We start from the raw sequence: 19,509 nt of genomic DNA, 5'->3' as shown, positions 1-19,509 counted from the left end.
AGGCCAGGTTGGACAGAGCTTTGGGTGACATGGTTTAGTGTGAGGTGTCCCTGCCCATGGCAGGGGGGTTGGAACTGGATGATCTTAAGGTCCTTTCCAACCCTAACGATTCTGTGATTCCACGACACGTTTGTTACTTTAGGTGGTCAAGAAAGCTGATCCATCCATCTCCTAAAACATGTGACAATGCTGGGACGCTGCTCTTGGGCTCCATCACCCTCGTGAAGCACAGAGGACCATAGCCCCAAACTGAACTGGGGAGAGTTTTATTTAGCCCCCAAAACATCATAAATATTCCTGAAATCTTGGCCCAAGGAACTAAGGGAGCTGGCCATCCTAAACACAGTTATATAAAGTTTTACATCTATGTAGCAGCAATGGGAATGTTGAATGTTTGGCACAGGTGCCACATGGCTGGAATACGACCGATAAGGAGAGGCTGTTATCCTGCTGGATAACAGTGCAAAGGGCAGTGGAGGAGGCACAGTGTGTACACAGAGCCACCATGCAACAAGACAGTACTGGGAAGACAGAGCTCATTTTTGCCTGTTGTACGGTCTCAGTGTAACACCCCTGAATATTCTCTCTTGAGCTTTAATATTTAGCTCTTTGCATATTAAACCTGGAGAAGCAGGTTTTGAGGAGCAGGGGTGGTTTGTATTGCTGCAGCACCCAGGTTGGGTAGCTGTATTCAGCTAGCAGCAGCAAGTAACATTAGGCTTAGCTGGTTATCAATACATCATTTCAACTAGTGCAAGAAAGTTTACCAGATACTGGATTTGCTGGGAGCAACACGAGGAATGGAAATGTTCCAATAACCTTTAAAATGAGCAGACACTGCTGTCAGGCCAGGCTTGCCCTCATGGTGTGGAAAAGGGATGTGCCTATGGTACTTGAGCTCAGCCTTAGTGCAGGGGCAGATGTGAATTGTTGGTTCCTGGCTCCCAGACCCATTCTGCTGGAAGGGCAGCAGGAGCTGACCACAGCTTTAATGACACTGGTTTATTTATGGCTTTTAGGTCCACGATCAGCAAGCTTGTTTCTTTCTTTCCCTTCATCCCCTGTAGAACCTTGGGGCTGGTCTGTACTTACAAGGCAGCATCTCTTCCAAATGAAATAACGAAACATTGAGACGTATATAGCTGTAGGTTAGCAAAAGGGCTATCAGTGTGTCCGTGCTCTCGTGCAGTGGCTGTATTGTATGGACACATTCACACCTATTATGTCTCTGGCTGAGCTGTCTTAGGTATTCTGGTAGCTATACATTCTTCCTCTTGTTTCCAGATCCATCATTTCAAAGTACAGCTGAGCTAACGCATAACGCATAATGTTTGACTTCAGAGTAACTTCAAAACCAGGATTTAGTACTGAAACACAGCTACATCACGGGTTTGGGTTTAAAAGCACAGCACTTGTATTTTTTGCATGAGTTCCATCACCTTGAGTAGCAGAAACCAGCTCTTTTCCAAAGCTTCCTGCTAATGTGGAGTGAAAATCATGCCCTCCTAACATTTCACACATTTCTAGCCAAAGGTTAGAAATGGAGGTTCTACCCCCCTACCCCACTCCCATGAGGACCCCCTGCAGTCCTGTGTCCAGCTCTGGGGCACCCAAGGTAAGAAGGAGGTGGAACTGCTGGAGTGAGTCCAGAGGAAGCCATGAAGATGCTATGAGGGATGGAGCAGCTCTGCTCTGGAGCCAGGCTGAGAGAGCTGGGGTGGTTCAGCCTGGAGAAGGCTCCTGAAGGGGAGACCTTAGAGCAGTTTCCAGTGCTTAAAGGGGCTATAAGAAAGCTGGAGAGGAGCTTTTGACAAGGGCCTTTAGGGACAGGACAAGGCGGAATAGCTTTGAACTAACAGAAGGTAGATTTAGATTAGACATTAGGAAAGAGTTCTTCCCTGTGAGGGTGCTGAGGCGCTGGCACAGGGTGCCCAGAGAAGCTGTGGCTGCCCCATCCCCGGCAGTGTTCAAGGCCAGGTTGGACAGGGCTTGGAGCAACCTGGTCTAGTGGAAGATGTCCCTGCCCATGGCAGGGGGTTGGAACTAAATGAGCTTTAAGGTCCCTTCCAATCCAAACCAGTCTGTGATTCCCTATATTATTTAGAAAAATGGATTTGTAGCAGGCCACTTTCTAAAATCCAGGCCTTCCACATATTTATTAAACTGTTTTAATATTTTTACATTTATATAAAAATATAAAAATATTTTAAATATATGTTAATATATTCTTAATATATATTAGCCACATATACATTAATTCTATATTAATCACACCTATGTTGATATATTATACACATATATTAAACTGTTTTATATATTTTTATATTTAACTACTTATTATCACCAAAACATCCCACACTAAAATAGCAGTCATTAATACGTCACAGTCATTTTCCTTTACCAGTGGGTAACACCCGATCCAGAGAGATCACTGGCTACCTGGACTTCCTCCGCATAGGTGACTTGCTGCTGCTCTTCATTAGCAGATACCAACAGCAATCAGCATGTCATTTTGTGTACCTAATAAGGAGGAATCTTTTGTCCAGTTGTACCTAATACATCCTTAAACTGGACTCAGAATACGCAATGCTGCAAAGAAGAAGCCAACAGGAGCAAGGTGCATGGTGGCTCCTGCAGTGGTGTTTGTGGACCTTGTAGCTTATCTGCTTCTGAGCTGTGGGGCACACAAGGTGTGGGGCACACAAGGAGGAAATCCTGTGCAGGGACAAGGCAGTCCCACGCACTCACAGCATGCTGGTGGCAGCTCTCTGCTGAAGTCATGCTGAAGCGGTATATTTAACATGACTGGAAGGAACTGCCAGCTCTTCTGCTGCTGAAAATGGGGCTATTTTTAGCAAGTAGCTGTATTCAAATGTTCTGTTCACAATTTGCACGGGCAGCAAATGGTTTAGGAGATTACCAGATAGTCCCTTGGATGAAAGCAGTTTCCCAGTTTTAACACAAACGGAAACCTGCCCAATTCACAGGGCAAACTGACTGGGTTGGGAAGGGATGTAACCTGGGGGCATCCTGTTAATGTGTTTGCCCTCATTCTGAGAAGAACTTGACTATTGAGCTGTCTTGCCTAGTTCATGATAGCCTTTGCATTACTACAGCTTCTTTCAGCTCCCAGTTTCCCCAGAGACGTGGTGGATGCTCCATCCCTGGAGGCATTCAAGGCCAGGCTGGATGTGATGCGGTTCATGGTATAGGTGACATTTCACTTACATTAACACTGGTTTCTCAAACAGGTCTGGCACCAGCTATTAGGCTGCCATGGGGTGGCAGGAGCTGGCTGGGATCTGTCATGTAATACAGCAGTGCCTCAGATGGCCCCGGCTCTGCAAATACGAGAAGTGCTGTTGTGCAGAGCATATGCTCATGCATTAAGTCTGCAGTCAAGGAGTTTAAGCAGAGACACGAAATCAAACAAGTGTTCAGTAGATTCGTTGTAATTGTATGTCCTCCATTTGCTTCAGAGGGCCTGGCATTCAGTACTGCACAGCGGTTTTAATGCCTCTTGCTTGATCTATAAAGCTGGAGAATTATTCAGCTGGGGGGAAAACAAAACATGGATTACATGGAATTGGCAGGTGCCCCTGATTTGTGCACAGGAGCAAGCCACGGGCCTGCCAGAGGCAGTGTTTCTGTGAATGGAGCATGTGGGTGCTGGAGATAGCGGGTGCAGAAGGCAGCTCTCCCATCAATCAGAGCCCTTCAGGAAGGGCTGGGAGTAAAAAGCTCCTTTCAGACACAAAATCATGTATGCAGTCAGATAGCAGAGCTACTCCAAGACAGATCCTTTCCTGTGTATGACAAGGAAGGGAGGCCTGCTCTGCTTTACTTTCTCTTGCCTGGTCTGCCTTTTCTTTCTCCTGACAAGCATCTCTGCTTGTTGAGAGATTTCCTCTGTGAGCCAATATGGAAAATGTAATGCCTGACATTAAATATTCCTTTTTAAAGTTAACTAAACTGAAAGTAAGTCAATTAGAGCTTCTCGCAAAGGAAAGAAACAAGTCTATTAGCTGAAGCAGTGACATTTCCTTTTGATAGAAAGCTGGTGTTTCCAAGAGTCTGAGATAAAGGCTACTAGGCAGCAATCAAAGAACACAGAACCCAGCCTTTAGGCAGTACCTCTCCCATCTGTTCTCCACAAATCCATGTGATCTTTACCATTAAGCCGTGGAATTTAGCTTCATCCCACCAAAAAAGAATCTCTTGGGGTACGTGAGAAGAACTGTGCCCAGGCCACAGACATTCTCCCTCACCAGCTTTCTGGGCCCGCAGGCTTATTTCCCCACTGTCAAGCTACATTCATAGTTTGTTTTGGCCCCTGTAAAACTTGTTGCTAGTCATAAAGGCACATCTTGGAGCTTGAGGAGGTACTAGAGCCTGATCTGCAAACTCAAGTTTGTCTCTAAGATGTGAGGAAAGTTCCACTCTGCAGCCCAGCTCTGTATCTTTCGTTGTCAGTCCTCCTTCTCTTTTCTCTGCGTTCCTGTTGTGTTCCTTTTTCTCCTCCTCCAAGTTCTCCTCTTACTTATCTACTGAGGCAAGTAGCATCTTATTTTCTGTAGCATCTATTTCATACTGCCAGTACTAAAACACCTATTTCTGAAAGTCAGAGGTGACAATTTCTTACTCCAAAAGCATTGCATGTCTCATAGGAGGAATACTGTATTAGAACTGAGTTTCCTGGACAAGATTCACTAGATGGAGAAGTAGAATCTCTTAGTTTGGTGCCAGCAGCGATGTTTTGATTGCACTGGTTATGTGCAAATGGATAAAGCACCGAGCCCGGCATCCGTAGGTAGTGCATCACGGATGGGGGTCAGGTTCACCGAGTGAAGCCGCTTTTGGGGCTGAGTGGCTCTAAACTCTGCTTGGATACAAAGAAATGGTTGCAGGATGCGCTGTTGGTGGGAGAAGAGCTCAGGCACCAGCTGCCCTCTTGTCTCACAGACAACAAGCAAAGACCTAGGGGCGGAGGGCAGATCACCAGCATCCTTAACCCCTTTGAGCCTGGCAGCCACCTTGTTTTCAGCCACAGGCATTGTCATTTCCAGCCAGACCTCTGCTGCTGCCCAGCAGATCAGGCCTTGGGAAATGGTGTGGTTGATTTAGTGCAGCGGTGTGTGCAAGCCAGCAGCTTGTCTCAGGGCTGTGACTTGTTGTGAAACCTGTGTTTGTATCTTCTTCACTTCACACAGGTAACGCATTCCTTGGAAATGCATTTGCCACAGGACCTGGGCTGCACAGCATTACAGCATGTCTTGTGCTCCAGGTCTCTGCCAGAGCGAGGGAGGCCAGCGTGCATGCTGTACTTTGAACAAGCAAACACCAACAGGTCCGTTCCTTGGGCAGTTCCGCTCATCCCAGGGCACGTTGCACAAAGCCTCAGTGTCCTGTGCCATAAGACTGTATTACAAAATACTTCCCATGCTTTTCCAAGCCATCTCCAGGCTGCACTGCTGGAGCCTCCCCTACTCAGAAAGATGGGCTTAAATTCCTGACTACGGCCACAGCTGCAGCCTATGGTAGGAATTCCTGAGCCTCCTATAGTTGGTTTTCCTACAGTGAAGGTCAGAGGAGCTCAAAAGGGCAGAAACGTACTTCCTCCAAGTGTGAGTTATTGGTTTTGTACCTTCCTAAAAGCAGATTTCTGCTGCTTGTAAAGCAAGCTAAAGAAGCTGCCTTCAGTGAATGGGCTTTCCTCCTCACCCATGAATGAGCTGCCCAAACAAGCATTTGGAGACCTCTGGAGTTGTACAAGGCAGTCCAGTTTCTTCACAGAACACTGCTCTGAGTGTGGGTTCAGGCAATTTCTGTTTTCAATACCTGGTGGCTGTTTTCTTTTCCTAATCTTCTTTAGAAGAAATACTAATGATGAGGCCCTCAGTGACATGGGTTAGTGGTGGTCTTGGCAGTGCTGGGGTAATGGGTGAATCTGATGATCTTAAAGGTCTTTTCCAACCTAGTTGATTCTGTGATTCTAATTAGCCTCATGAAGAGCGAAGAATGGGATGCTTCATCCTCTGGCACTGCATGTTCCTTGATTGAAAAGTGACAAGCTGGTGGGTTTTGTCTTTCCTCCATGAAGAAGAAAAGCTGGAGTGGGATTTGAAACCTGGTGTGAAACAGGTTTTGCTAAGAAAGTCACTGGAAGTCAGAAAGCCAGCCAGAACAACTGAGCCACCAGGGAGAGAACTGAAGGGAACGGTTGCGATTTCAGCCTCCCTTCAGAAAGCAGCCACAGTGCCACCTTTCTGGGTGTGCTTTCTGGTTTTGGGTATAAAAAAGGATGAGGTGAAGCACTTTGCACAAGTCTTTATCAGACTCCACTATAACACATATTCTGAGCTTGAAAACAGGCATCTGTGCTCACATTCACTGAACTTGCTAGACATTTTGACATGTAGTTTAGTGTGACAAGGATCTCCTACTGGTTCTCTTTCTTAAAAACTGATCTTACAAAATGATGAAAGGCCTCAAGTTCCATTAAGCTCAATGCATGTGCTCAGCTACTGGTAGGATTTTGTCCCTATGCTCGTATGGAGTTCCTGACTCTCCTTAGTAACGTGTCAAATCTCATATTAGCCCATTGGTTTTTCACCAGGATCACAAGAATTACTGCTCCTTTAAAGAAAATGTAGAAATTATTACTTTTTTCCTTGTGCTTCTAACAGGCTTCGTAACAGAGTCACAGACCGGGGTGAGTGGAAAGGGACCACTGCTGGCCTCTGCTCAAATCACAGCCAGCAAGAGCAGGCTGCTCAATGTCTCATCCTGATGAGTTTTGAATATCTCCAAGGATGGAGATCCCACAGCCTCCCTGGGCACCTGTTCCAGTGCTTCATCACATCCCTGACAACCCTTTTTTCCTACTATCAAAGTCACAATCTCTTGGGTTTCAAATCGGCTCTGTTGCCTTTCATCCTTGTGCTGTACACCTCTCCAAAGGGTCTGGTTCTGTCTTCTCTAACTGCTCTCAGTTAATAGAATTTGGGTCACATAAGAAAGATGGGCAGAGTTGCAGACTGTGTATCTGCAATGAGACTTCAGATATTATAACTCCAGGGGAATTAGTCTGAGCCACTGGTTCAGATGACCTTTAAGAGAGGAACAAAAACATACAGAAATCATGTTTGATCTGAGAGTCAGACATTGCTCAGAGCCTTGCACAGATCAAGGAATTCAGACCAGATGTGTCACTAAGAAGAGCCAAAGGGAAACTCCTCTCCAAACAAGTTTCCAAATCAATTGTTCAGTTTTCTTTTTCAAAAGGCTATGAGTGCCCCAACACTTTGTGGTGGTCACCTTTGAGAGGGCCCTTTGTCCTTCCAGGTGGATTTGATACGTGATGTTAAGTGCTGGTCCCTCAGGAATGCTGATCCCCTTAGAAGTGGTTGATGTAGTGAGTCAAACCCAGAGTAAAAGGCTGCAATTCTGTCAATGTTTTCAGACTTCAAGGCCGGCTCCCTGCCCTGGTCACCAAATAGGGGATCAATAAGAGTAAAATCTGTGAATCAGGAAACCTTAAAGAACCGTAAGTAAGGGGCCTTTTGGGAACTGTACTCTCAAGTGTCTGAAGAGCTCTAGTAGGTCTCTTCTGTTGAAGCTCACATTTTGGGTGCTGGTGTCACCTCAACAGATAACTGTATAATACAAAGTTAAGAAGAAAATGTGTTGGGCATCAGGCTTAAGAGCCCAACGAGACACGTTGAGTGTATGTTTAACTCTAGACATGTAATCCATGCACATGAGGCTTGAATCAGGACTAGGAGGGCAGAAAGCTTTGCTAGCTAGAGCAGCTCTGGGCCCAGACTGCTTATCCTGGCTGTGCAGGTAGAAGCAACTGTAGGGCTGCTTTGCACCCAGGTCCTCCCTGGCCAGGATGCTCTGACCTCCAAGGTGTCAGGCAGCCCAAATAAACTGGTGTAAATCAAAGTGCTGCTATACATCTCCTTCCTTTCTTCCTCTTACTTTGTCCTGAGAAGCATACACTGTCATATACTGGCCTGTTTTGATTCCTGGGGATGTGAATAGAAATATGAAGTATGATAACTAATTAAAACCTTTAAACAGCATTTTTCTCTGGGAGAACCATGAACATTTCATGCCCTAGATAATTGACTTCAATATGCTTTCCCTTGCCTAGGAAATGCAAGTTCCTTGCTATGTTTCCTGCTGGGTTTTGTCACTCAATTCTTGGTGTTAAAGAAGGAGATAATGAAAGTGGTGATACCCCATTCATTCCTACAGACTTCTGGTTCAGCGGGGGGTCTGAGCATTTCATCCTATCCGCAGTAATGATAACGGGTCTGTCTTAATGGGCAGCCACTGAGGTAAGTGTGCACATGACAACAAATTAGCAACTGCATGTACAACCCTGGGAAGAGGAAGACTGGGACTCCAGGATCGATTCCAGAGGTCATTGGTTTGTTTGTCCTTTAATGAAATAGAGGATTTCTGGCCTCTGCCCTGGTCCCTGCAACTAGCTGATTCTGCTACAGACACTGTAAAGGAGGACCTCAATTTCCAGAAGCCACTTTAGAAATGTAGCTATAGACCATGGAATCAGGTGGACACAGCAGAGGGGACACGACCTGAGGAAGCTGAGAACAGCAACGAGGCCTCTGCCAAAGCTGACTCTGGGTCAGGCGGCCATAACTCCTTCTTTCAGATGGAGCGAAAGCTGGGATAAGGCAAAGTATCTGAAGGCAAGATCTGGTGAGCAAACTTGGGGCCTTCCCCTACGAGAAGTGCCAAGGACAGTTTCTCAAGGCAGGCAGGAGCTGCTTGTCCTCTGCATCGCCCCTCACAGCACTGGACCATAGCCTGTGGTGTTGCAGGAAGTCAGGGCCATGCAAGCTCTCTGTAGGTAACTGAAAGCTGACTGTACCCTAAATTAGCTGCCAGCAGATGAACATGTTCTGAACCTCATGAAGTGGGCTCCTGGTCTCAGCTCACTCACTTCTGGGGTCTGGCTGCCCATGGCCTCAGCAAAGAGGTGGACTGGTTCCCCTCCTACTCCTACTAAGAGGTCAGTGTGCACAGGAATAAGATGTATTGGTGGTAAAACTGGCTTTTACTGCCCTCATGCATCTTTCCCTTGGGCAAAGAGAGGACTTCAGTTTCCAGGGCTGCTAATCCTCTGTAAACTTCACTCAGTACCCAGAGAGATTGCTGCAGCTATACTGAAAACTAACATCTTCCTCTGAAATGTGTTGCCGTTGGCTGGCCTGATGTATTTATCAAGCAGTCACTTTGATCATGGCTTCCTTTAATTTATGCCATATATTATCGCTGTCCTGTGGGCCTTAGGTCCCTGGTGTGCTTTATGTATAGTCTGTCTACTGACACAGAGCAAACAAAGTTAGTCTGATTGTACCTGATTCCCTCTAATGGGTACTTGGTGTTGATGTTGTTTTCTGAGGTCGGACATCAGGACCCCTGGGTTCTGCTTCCAGCCTTCCCTCTCTGTGCAATCGCTACAGAGCAAGTTGTGTAAGTGGGATCTCTGGAATGAGAACACTGCAAGGGGCCTGAATTAGTGGCTGGATATTTTGCATATTTGTGAATGTATCAGATGCCCTTAAAAAAGCTCATTTTTATTAAGACAAGGAAACAAATTATCCTTTAGGCAACCCCCTAACTCTCATTAGTCACAAAGGAAAACTAAGATTCCCTGTCAGGATTATACAGTTTAAAAGAAGACTGTCAAGATAAAATCCATACTTGGAGATATTTATTGACATGGACTTGTGTGATTGTAACAACACATCAGAAAGCTAACTCAATTAGATGAAATGGTCAGTGCTCCCCGTTGTGGCATTTGATACGAGCAGACCACTGAAACCAGCTCCTTACAGAGGAGCTAGACTGGCTTTTCATCAAGCTACAACCAAGGCAGAAAACATACAGCTCCTCTAAATGAGTGTAAGGACTGCCGAGCTCTTGGCTAAGCCCGGGCTCCTATGGACCAGGACCAGTGTAGCCTCCACTGTCACCACTCACTTGTGGCACTTAATGAATTACTGCAATCAGTCATGTAATGGGTGCTCAGAGACCTGAAAAATCATCATCTGCTCACCTGGGCAGAACTGCAGAGTGTCTGAACAAATGCAGGTCTGCCCTTTGCCTGACAAGAAGACCAGTGTGGGTACAAGCAAAGCAAAGTCTGTGTTCAGCTGGTCTCAACTGTTTGTGTCCATCAAAATCTGACGGGATTTAGGTTTTGGGTTAATGACAGGGACTAGCTGGGGCAGTAACTTGGCATGTTTCAATTCCATGTGCAGTTTCACTGCTTTAGCAGAACCCAGGATGCTGTGAGAAATTGCTGTTGCAAAATGGGTTTGTTTCAGAGGCTGGTGGTGCCTGTGGAAGGGGCCTATAGACCTGTACAGCCTAAAGAGCACACATAGGACAGTGGAATTGTCATTTTCTTCTGTAGCCCATTAGCACAATGCTACTGCGAGTGTCACTGTCTGCTCTGTCCCTTTCAGGCTCTTATGTTTTGCTTTTCTGTATTCATTTTCAAGGACCCAAAGTGGGAGCCACATCCAGACTCTCTAAGTGGTATCTTGTGCTGCCCAATGTGTGTTTTGGCAGCTGTGCAGGCACAGAGCATACCCAGACTGCTGGCACAGGTAGGGCAGGCATCTGCCATCCCAGGGGTGCTTATCTGCCATGGGGCCAAGTAACATGGTCCCCTAGTGAGAAGCCAAAGCTTGGTTTCAAGCCTACATGGAGACAAGATGTATTTGATTGGAGCTTTGTATTGAGAAACTGCCAGCCTTAACTGAGCTCGTTCTCCATAATGCTATAGCTTGGGACTGGCACACACATATCTCAGGGCATGAACTTCCCAACTCTCTCCCAGTCCCTGCTCCTCAACATTTCCAGTGTTGCAGCTGGTGCTTAATTTCTTTGGCAGCAAAGGTTTTTACAAGTGGCATCCACAGAGGCAGGATGCTTAACAGCCACGCTGCATCACAAAGGGGAAAGGTGGTGCTTGGGAGCTCAGGTGGGGGAGCAAGCTTCTGGGAAGTGTCCACACACACAAAATAGCAAGGTTCACTGTGTACATGAACTGTGCCCAAGGCTGACCAAATGGCTGTGGGATTAGTCCAGGATTTGGGAGAGCTATAATCTGCTTTTTGCTTGGAAGTAATTCCTTATTCTTGTTGGCAGGTAGCAGAAATCAAGAAGGGACCACAGCTGCCCGCTTGGAGAGTGCTCATCCATCTCCAACTCATCAGACTGAACATTTCAAAGGGGCCCTGCAGTGAGACCGAGGATCATCTCTTCCCTGTGTTATGTCTCCTCATGACCATCATTAATCAGGTAGAGGCTTAATCTCCAAAGCTCAACGTTTTATGTCTCTTTTAGCATTGGCACTTAGGAGAGCTCTAAATGAGTTCTTTCAGCATTACTTTGCCACAACATCTGCCTTTAGCTGTAGTTGCTGTGGTTTAATTAACTTGCCAGGAGACAAATTTCTTTTCACCCTTTTTAATTTCCCACTCTCTACTTTCATCAAATAGTCATTTGTGTCTTGTTTGCCACATGGGGACTGTAAACCAGGGATAATGGCACAGCCTTCCCTATACGGGGATAATGTCAGAGGGAATAACTTCAGAGCCTGGCAAGCACCCAGATACCACAGCAAGCACTGTGGCTGCACTCAGCTCTCTGCCACTGACTTCAGACTATGATCTTCCCCAGGCTCAGGATGTTTAAGTCACACCACTGCTTTGTTACCACTGTATTTACTGAGACAATGCTGTCCAGTTAAACTCCCAGTCAGCCTGAAATGCTGCTCCTCCTCTATCACCCCCTCCTTCCTTGCCTCTTCCCACATCTATTTTCCCAGGCGTCTGGAAAGCTGAAAAAAAACAGGTTTATTTAAAGAAGCTTTCTAAGGAATGGGGGAACCATGAGAGCTGCTTCCCAGAGAGCTCTGTGCTGGTCTGTAACCCAAAATTGCTCAGGAGGTTTGAGAAGGAAGTCGGCTCTGGGCACCAAAACTTCACCTCTGCCCTGCAGGAACACTCAAAATTCAGCTTAAGAGATTGCATATGTTAGTTATCATCCAGGAGAGAGGAGCCGTGGGATGGTATTAAGCTCTTCAAAGCATTTTTTAGAACCCCCAGACAGGAAGATAAGCTCTCTGACTTACTCAGTGGAAAGAAAAGACAATACGACACTTGGTTAGATGTGGGGTGCATGATTTGCATCCCTTTCCCATTGGCATAGTCTCACTGATGTCAATGATCACTCGCATAAGCAAGGAAGACATAGCTGAGCCATAGCAGTTGTTGCCTGTAGCCTGTTGCCTAAACGCAAACAGGGTCATACCAGCCACCCTGATTAAGTGCAGCAGCATGAAAAGAAGTGGATCATCCACACAGACAGGATAACCCAGCACTGAATGGGGTTTTGTTACAGAACTCTCAAGCTGCCCAATATCAAAGGCAGATAATGTAAAGTCTCCCCCCAGGCAACAAATCCAGACTTGAGCAAGAACAGTTTTGACTCCTCTGCAGGCTATAAGCAATAATGTTCCATATATATGTCCAGCATTTTCTCACCCTTTATGAGATGCTTAGCAGGGTGGAAATCTTGTAGGAAGGCATCTCAAGCATGTCAGAAATGGAGCCCCAAGCAGCAGTCTGGGGAATTGAGTGCTCAGGGTACTGTCAGCACAATGTGAGGAGAAGCATTTAATCCTGTGACACTAAAAAGATATCTTATGGCTTCCTGGTACCCGGAATTTGACCCACTTTGCTCTGGCTTTTAGAGGACTCCAGTGCAAAATGGCCCAGAAAGGAAAAGACAGATTTCTGTGGTGTTCTGAAGTCACAAACCAGGCATCTGAATGCTTGGCATTGAGTTTCACATAATGAGAGTCTCAGAACTGTCAGAGCTGGGTTTTCTTTGGTTGCTCTTTCCTTCTTTGCTTGTTTTGGGGTGGTAAGGGGGTAGTAGAAGAGGGCCTCTGGAGGGAGCATCCTAAAGGTGGGATCCCTATATAATCACGAGCCCAGAAACAGAGGCTTTAAGAAAAACACCAAATATCCTGACATTTTGGTTAGACACTTTGGTTAGATCCCTTTCCTCACCCATGCTCCTGTCTGCAGCACAATGAACTGTGGGAGCCCATGGCTCTGTGTGTGATATGGATTTTTCCTGGCTCATTGTAAGCACCTGCAGCCAGTTTGGGATCTCAGAATCAGTATTTGGGGAGAAGCAAAACTTATCTCTTTGGATTTTGATGCTGTAACCCATTTCTGCTCTGGTAAAAGAGGAAAAGAGAATCATTGGTCTTAGATGGCCACACAGCACTTCGGGATCCCAAAAGTCAGCAGGGCATTGAGATGGGAATATTGTTAGAAGGGGATGTAGACAGCCTGCATGGGACCATCAAAATCTTTCCCTCTTTAGCTGCACCTGCTCCTTCTGCAGCCTCTGGTAAAACCCAGCAGCCAAATACCAGAGATCTTGACATATGGAATTTACTTAAAGGGATGGTCCCCAAGGAAACTGGCCTTGCAATGCTGCCAGAGCATTCTCAGTTTGGTAACAAAACATAGCATCCTCAGGGCTGCTTGTTTTACCCAGGGCCCTGCGTGAGCACTAACTGGGGTCATCCCCCACCCCAGCCAAGGAGTGGGGAAGGGATGTACTGTGATCTACGTGTCACGCTTGGGAAGCAAAGTGGCAGAACGAGGCAGATATGTTGAGATCCACAGATTCATGAAAGGGATTAACGTGGTTTGGCAGCTCCAACACCACAAATCAAGGGGACAGTTTGCCTACAGAGGAAATTGCATTGCAGTAAGAAGAATCATAACACTATCATTCTTTTTGTGTAGACATCCCTGTTTCGAGGCAAGACTTACACTGGTTATAACCATACAAAGTAATGCATTCTCAAAGTAAGATTGAAAAGGTGGAACGTCCAGAGCTTTGAGCTTCATCCTTTCAAGTGGTGTGTTTGAGCTCATTCATGCAGAAGAACCACCTACCCCTTTTAAAAGGAAAATCCATTAAACCCCATTTTGTATGGCATTAGTTTAGTGGTTTGCATTCTCAACCAAAAAAAAATAGGCTAAACTTTGAACAACTATTTGTTACTGACGATTTTCTTTGCTCGTTTTCATGCAAAGTAAACAAGCCTGTGTCTATGTATGGCTCTGTAGACTGCTCCTTGGGATCTCACAGATCCCTGCCGGTCTCTAGGCTGCAGGTTGTGAAGCAGTGCTTTGGTATTTAGACAGGGCTGCCTTTCCCTTAGAAGTAGAAATGGTCCCAGCCAGAGGAGACACTAACAAGAAGCCGTTTCTCCCTTGCTCAAACTCCATAAATAAATACCATATATAAATATATATATAAAAGTATTTTCAGATAGCTGGACAAATTCTTGGAAGAAGAATTTCCCCCAGGACGATAGCATGCAGGAAATCCCTGCGCCACAAATCTCAGGAGGCTGGCAAACACTTGGGAGAGCAGCTACTGCTTGCTTGGCCTTTCTTGTGTCAGCTCTTGGAAGAGGCAGGATCCGAGTTAAACAGGCTCAGGACAGAGTCAACGCTTCCTTGTGCGTAATTTGCTTTTCTCATGGAAAACCTCGAGTGGAGCAGGATGGCAGCAGGTTTGTTGAAATGGGTCAATGCAACTTTTCACCTTCAGACTGGGCAGAGCCCCTGGCAGGCAATGGATGGGGTGCAGCCACCTCCAGCTCCTGGGCAGATCCTCTAGATCAAAGCCCTCTGGGTCTTTCACTTTTCTCCAGTGTGGGACTGATCCACCCCTGATCCACTGTGTCTGCTGCAAGAACTTCTGTAGGAAGTAACTAGAAATAACGAAGGCTGCTGTAGTGAGCGCTTGTACCTGATGGTGTGTGCGCAGCACCATCTAGTGATTTACAGTGATTTAAGTTTCTTCCTCCTACCCCAGGGATGCACCTTCCATCCCCGGCACTCTGCTGGCTACAGGGGGTTGAAGGATTCCTTTGTTCATAGCAAACGTGTGACAGCCTGGGAGGTGGGAAGTGAAGGATTAGAGATGTGTTACGCGTTATCATCCCGGGCCACGCAGGTTTGCCGAGATGCTGGTGTGCAACTCCAGTAGATACCTGCGAGGTGTCTGAAGCCCACCCGGGACCATGCTTTAGCTGAACCCTAATTCCAGAATCGTTATAAAACTAAGGACAAATATCAAGGGTTTGGAACAATTTCAGTGCTCTCTTCCTTTCTCCAGCGAAGCTACGGAATGAATGCCCTCTGCTGATGCTAGAGGATATTGCCGTAAGAGCGAGAAAAGACAACACTGAACTCATCGAAGAGCTCTGTTTTGCTTTCTCCAGCACCCATACTGTTATCCCAGCGAAACTCGAGGGAACTCCGCCTTGAGTGAAACCGTGCGACCAGCAAAGGCTGAGGGGCAGCACGGATTCCGCAAGCCTTGGGGGCTCCGCTCTCCTCTGCAGGCTCTGCCTGGAGCGGTGGGGGGAGCCGATTCCACGAACCCCCGATTCCACGCCGGCCTACGGAGCTTCTGGATCCACAGCGCTGGGAGCTGCCGTTCCCCGGGGGTGACCGCCACCGGCCGGCCTCGCCTCCGGGCACGGAGCGCTCAGCCCAAGGGCCGACCGGGCTATAGGACCCCGCGGAGCCCGACACCGGGGCGCCACGTGACTCGCCGCCGCTCCCACCCCCCATTGATACACCGTACCAAACCCGAACGTTCCAGGCGGCGCCAGGCGCGCCGAATCGAGCTGCCGAGCGGCAGATCCGCCCGGGCCCTGCGTCGGCGGGGCTCGCTCGGCGCTCGGCTACCTCCCCCCCCCCCCTCCGCGGTGAGGCGCGGTGTGCGGCAGCGATGGCGGAGCCCGCGGAGAAGCTGTACCGGGCGGAGTACGCCAAGAGCGGCCGCGCCTCCTGCAAGAAGTGCGGCGAGAGCATCGCCAAGGACTCGCTGCGCCTCGCCCTCATGGTGCAGGTACCGCGCGGCGGGGAGGGCGTCTGGAGGTGAAGCGTGGCGGAGGGGCGGCCCGGGGGCGCTCTTTGTTGGCAGCGCGGAGCGGGGAAGGCCGAGCGAGGGTCTCGGTGGTTCTGTTGTCGGGTGTTTCGTTGTCGGGTCGTGGGAGCCGCGGGGCGCGCGTGTGGGGCGCAGCAACCGAGCCCGACACGCGTTAGAGCGGGGAGACGGCTCCGTGCTTCCACCTGGGTTTCCCCTTGAAGCGGGGCAAGGCTGGGGCTGCCGGCGGTGTGATGCGGTTGTACAGCGCACGGAGCGGGGCTGTGCTGCGGTTGGCAGTCTGAGAGCGGAGGCGTGTTCCGCTGTCAGCCGTTCTCGGGTTATTTTGCCTTTTGGGGGCGAGACTGGTGGGGTTTCCTCTCAAAACGAAAGGCCCCGTCTGGCCTCGGAGGGCTGGGGGCCGTGCACGGAGCTAGGCTGCCGGTTTGGTCTGCCTGAAATCGCATCCTGCGGTGCGAGATGGGGAGGGAATCGGTGTCTCTGCAGGGAAGGCAAGCGCCTTTCCCCTGAGGGGATGGATGAATGGATGGATGGATGCGCGGAGGAGTGAAGCACAGCCTCCCTCGCCATTCCCGGTCCGGTGATCCTCGGCCTCTGCTTGGCGAGGGAGATGAAGGAGCTCTTGCAGCGTTCGGGTGGTGCAGAGGCGCAGCGGGCTGAATCTGGTGTGTGTCGCAGTGTCTGGTGAAAGATAAACGATGCCGATACGTGTATCTATGGAGAACTAGGAAGGATATGGGGTGCGGACGCTGGAGCGAAGCCGTGCAGATGGGCTCCCATCGCCTGAGGAGCAGTGGCTGCGAACAGCGGCCGGGAGTGGCTTGTGCCCCCGGGAGAGGCTACGCTTGGAGGTGAAGGGCTCAGTTGCCCCTTGCCTGAGTTGCCCGGGTTGGAGGCAGGCGCTGATTTCCCCATTGAGGAAATCCCTTCCTCTGCTTTTGTTCCCCAAAGCCTCTGTCCCTTGGGAAGGATGTGGAGCCGTTCGGTGCCAAGCTGCAGCGTTTGCTCACACGTGTTCCTGATGCCTTTTCTTTTGTTTCTCCTGCTGCACTATGGAAGTGTCCAATCCCCTCCCCAGCTCCCACTGCTGCTTCTCCGGTTCCCTCACATTTGTTATCCCTTCCTGTCTTCCCCAGTAAGTTTAGATGCTGTGGCCTTTCCTCAGCGTGCCAGAGCGCAGCATGTTCATGGAGTGTGATTTCGTAGGGTTAGCTTTATTGAGTGATCTCCTGGGGGCTGCTGAGACCGTGCCATCTCTCACAGAGCCACTGCCTTTTGGCCAGCCATCTCCCCAAAGCTGCTGGTCTTGCACCAACCACCTATAATTTACTTCTGCAAAGGGCTTCTTCTACCCACTGCCAGTTCTTGTGCTGGCAGAGCACTTTTCACACCCTGCTGCTGAGCATCCTCCTCAGAGACCCAAATTTCGCCAGAGCACATATCCCCGTGTTTCCTCTTGGGGAAATCCCCTGCAGAGCAGCCTTTGCACTGTCTTCAGTGCACTGAGGTCTGCAAATCATGGATAAGAAATTAAAGGGATGCCCAGACAGTCGTTACCTGGGTGCCATTTCTATTGTAACCACTGTTTGGTTTTGGTTCCTCAAGTGAAGAGCTCTGAATGGCAGTGGCATGCTCAGTGTTTGGCACCCAGGCTCTGCAGGACTAGCACAGCTTCCACTTTTACTTCCAGCTGGAGCTGAACGGTGTCTCTTATCTGCATGTGCACTGTGAAAGTGAATCTGTCTCTCCTTCTTCCCTAGTTTGTTTAGGAAACTATGGTCTAGAGATAGGTGAGCTGGGAGAAGTTGTGTAAACAAGGTCTAGCTCACTTGGAGGTTTCATTTCCCATGTAAAGATCTACTCCCTGCTTGCATGGTTGATTTAAAGATTGAGCTATGTCTGCCCCTTTCCGTGACCTGCAGTGCCTTGTGCCCCCAAAGCCTTGTTTAGGGACAGAGTCATGAGGGACTCCAGGAGAGCTCCAAACACGAGCCCAGAGCTCCAACTTTCAGTGCCAGAGCTGCCTGTGACTTCCAGACGCATTGGGAGCTGCCATGTTGCTATGAGGGTAACTGATAATCCTGGCTTGTGGGAAGAGTCCATGTGGAAATGCCAATATCCTCTTACAGTTTTGGTTGATGGTCAGTTGTATTTTGGGCTCCCAGTTCTTCTAGTCCCATGCTGTGGTCTTCAGAACCCTTTCCTTATTCTTCCTGCTCATACATGCTGTTATCAGCTTGGAGATCTCCCTCCTGTTGGTGAGTGATATGTAGAATGCTTTCCTAGGTCATTAGTTCTGTATCATTGCTAATAATAATTACACAGCAGTCAGTATTATTAGTACAGCAGTTGTTTGTGTGTTACTTGGAGCCAAACCACGGCACGGTTGTTTTGTCTGATGGGTCTCCAGAGTGATTGATGCCAGGTTGTTACTTAATGTGTGTGAGGCAAGAGCAAGTGGAGCGCTTCCACGATGAGGCTGGTGCAAGGCAGGGTGCTCTGGACCTGCGTTTTTGGGAAGCATTTGGGTGATGCTTCTGCCCTGATCCAGGACTCTTGGACTCTGATGTTTCCCTGAAGTTTTGCCTTGGGCTCCTGCAGCTCCCTCAGGAATTTTTCGAGGCCACAGTCCTTGGAGCTGCTCTTCCTGTCTTGTGCTTGTTGATGGGCTCTAGGGTATGGACCCTATCACCTTGCTGGGGAAGCAGCTCTCAAAGGGATGGTGTGATGCCCTCAGAGGTCCTGCTGAGCATGGCCAGCAGCCTCAGAAGGGGTTGTAGCAGCTGAGCCACGAGCTGTGACTCCTGTTACTTTTCCCACATCCTCTGTTTTGCTTTGCTCATGCCAGCAGATGCTCTCATTCTCTCCTTGTCTGCTCAGGGTTGGTATGGATATGCTGAGGCTATGACCTTTCTGTTTTGAGTAAAACAGATGGACTAAGCAGCAGGGTGATGAACTGGTTAAGCCAGGTAAATGCTTCATCCATGTCTGTCCCATCTGGGATCTCTCCAGCAGCTTCTCTGTCATATTAGATTTTCTTCTTAGCCTTTGTCCTAAATAGTATCAATCTCCTAAATATATATGCATATAGGAATCACTTTACTCAGTCTTTTTTATCTTGTTTTGTTTTCCCCTCCTTGATCCTGTCTCATTGCTTCATCCTGCCACAATGTGCTTTCTTCCTAGTCTCCCATGTTTGATGGCAAAGTCCCTCACTGGCACCACTACAGCTGCTTCTGGAAGCGGGCTCGAATCGTGTCCCATGCAGACATTGACGGCTTCCCAGAGCTCCGGTGGGAAGATCAGGAGAAAATCAAGAAAGCCATTGAGACTGGAGGCCCTGGAGGAGGTAAGCAGAGGTCTCCTGGTGTTTGAAGGTTCAGCTGGAGCCATGCTCCCTCTTCTCAAGCTGTTATTGCGGTTATTTGATTGCTGTGTCTCTTCAGCAAGTGATGTTGGAAGATG

General features: G+C 48.4%; 1 protein-coding gene across 1 annotated transcript in view; it reads left to right on the top strand.

The window, feature by feature from the left end:
* The first annotated feature begins 15,864 nt into the window (after window positions 1-15,864).
* Window positions 15,865-19,509, top strand: part of PARP1 (poly(ADP-ribose) polymerase 1) — a 32,097-nt gene continuing 28,452 nt past the window's right edge. The window contains exons 1-2 of the mRNA XM_062606013.1: window positions 15,865-16,005; window positions 19,231-19,393. Of these exons, the coding sequence (XP_062461997.1) occupies window positions 15,886-16,005; window positions 19,231-19,393 (283 nt within the window). The 5' untranslated portion in view covers window positions 15,865-15,885. The remainder of the gene's footprint in view (window positions 16,006-19,230; window positions 19,394-19,509) is intronic.

This window comes from Pezoporus occidentalis, unplaced genomic scaffold (genome assembly GCF_034315485.1).
Source record: "Pezoporus occidentalis ecotype Australia unplaced genomic scaffold, CSIRO_AGI_Poc_V1 ctg93, whole genome shotgun sequence".
Taxonomy (NCBI): Eukaryota; Metazoa; Chordata; class Aves; order Psittaciformes; family Psittacidae; genus Pezoporus; species Pezoporus occidentalis.
This window is presented reverse-complemented; position numbering and strand designations above follow the sequence as displayed.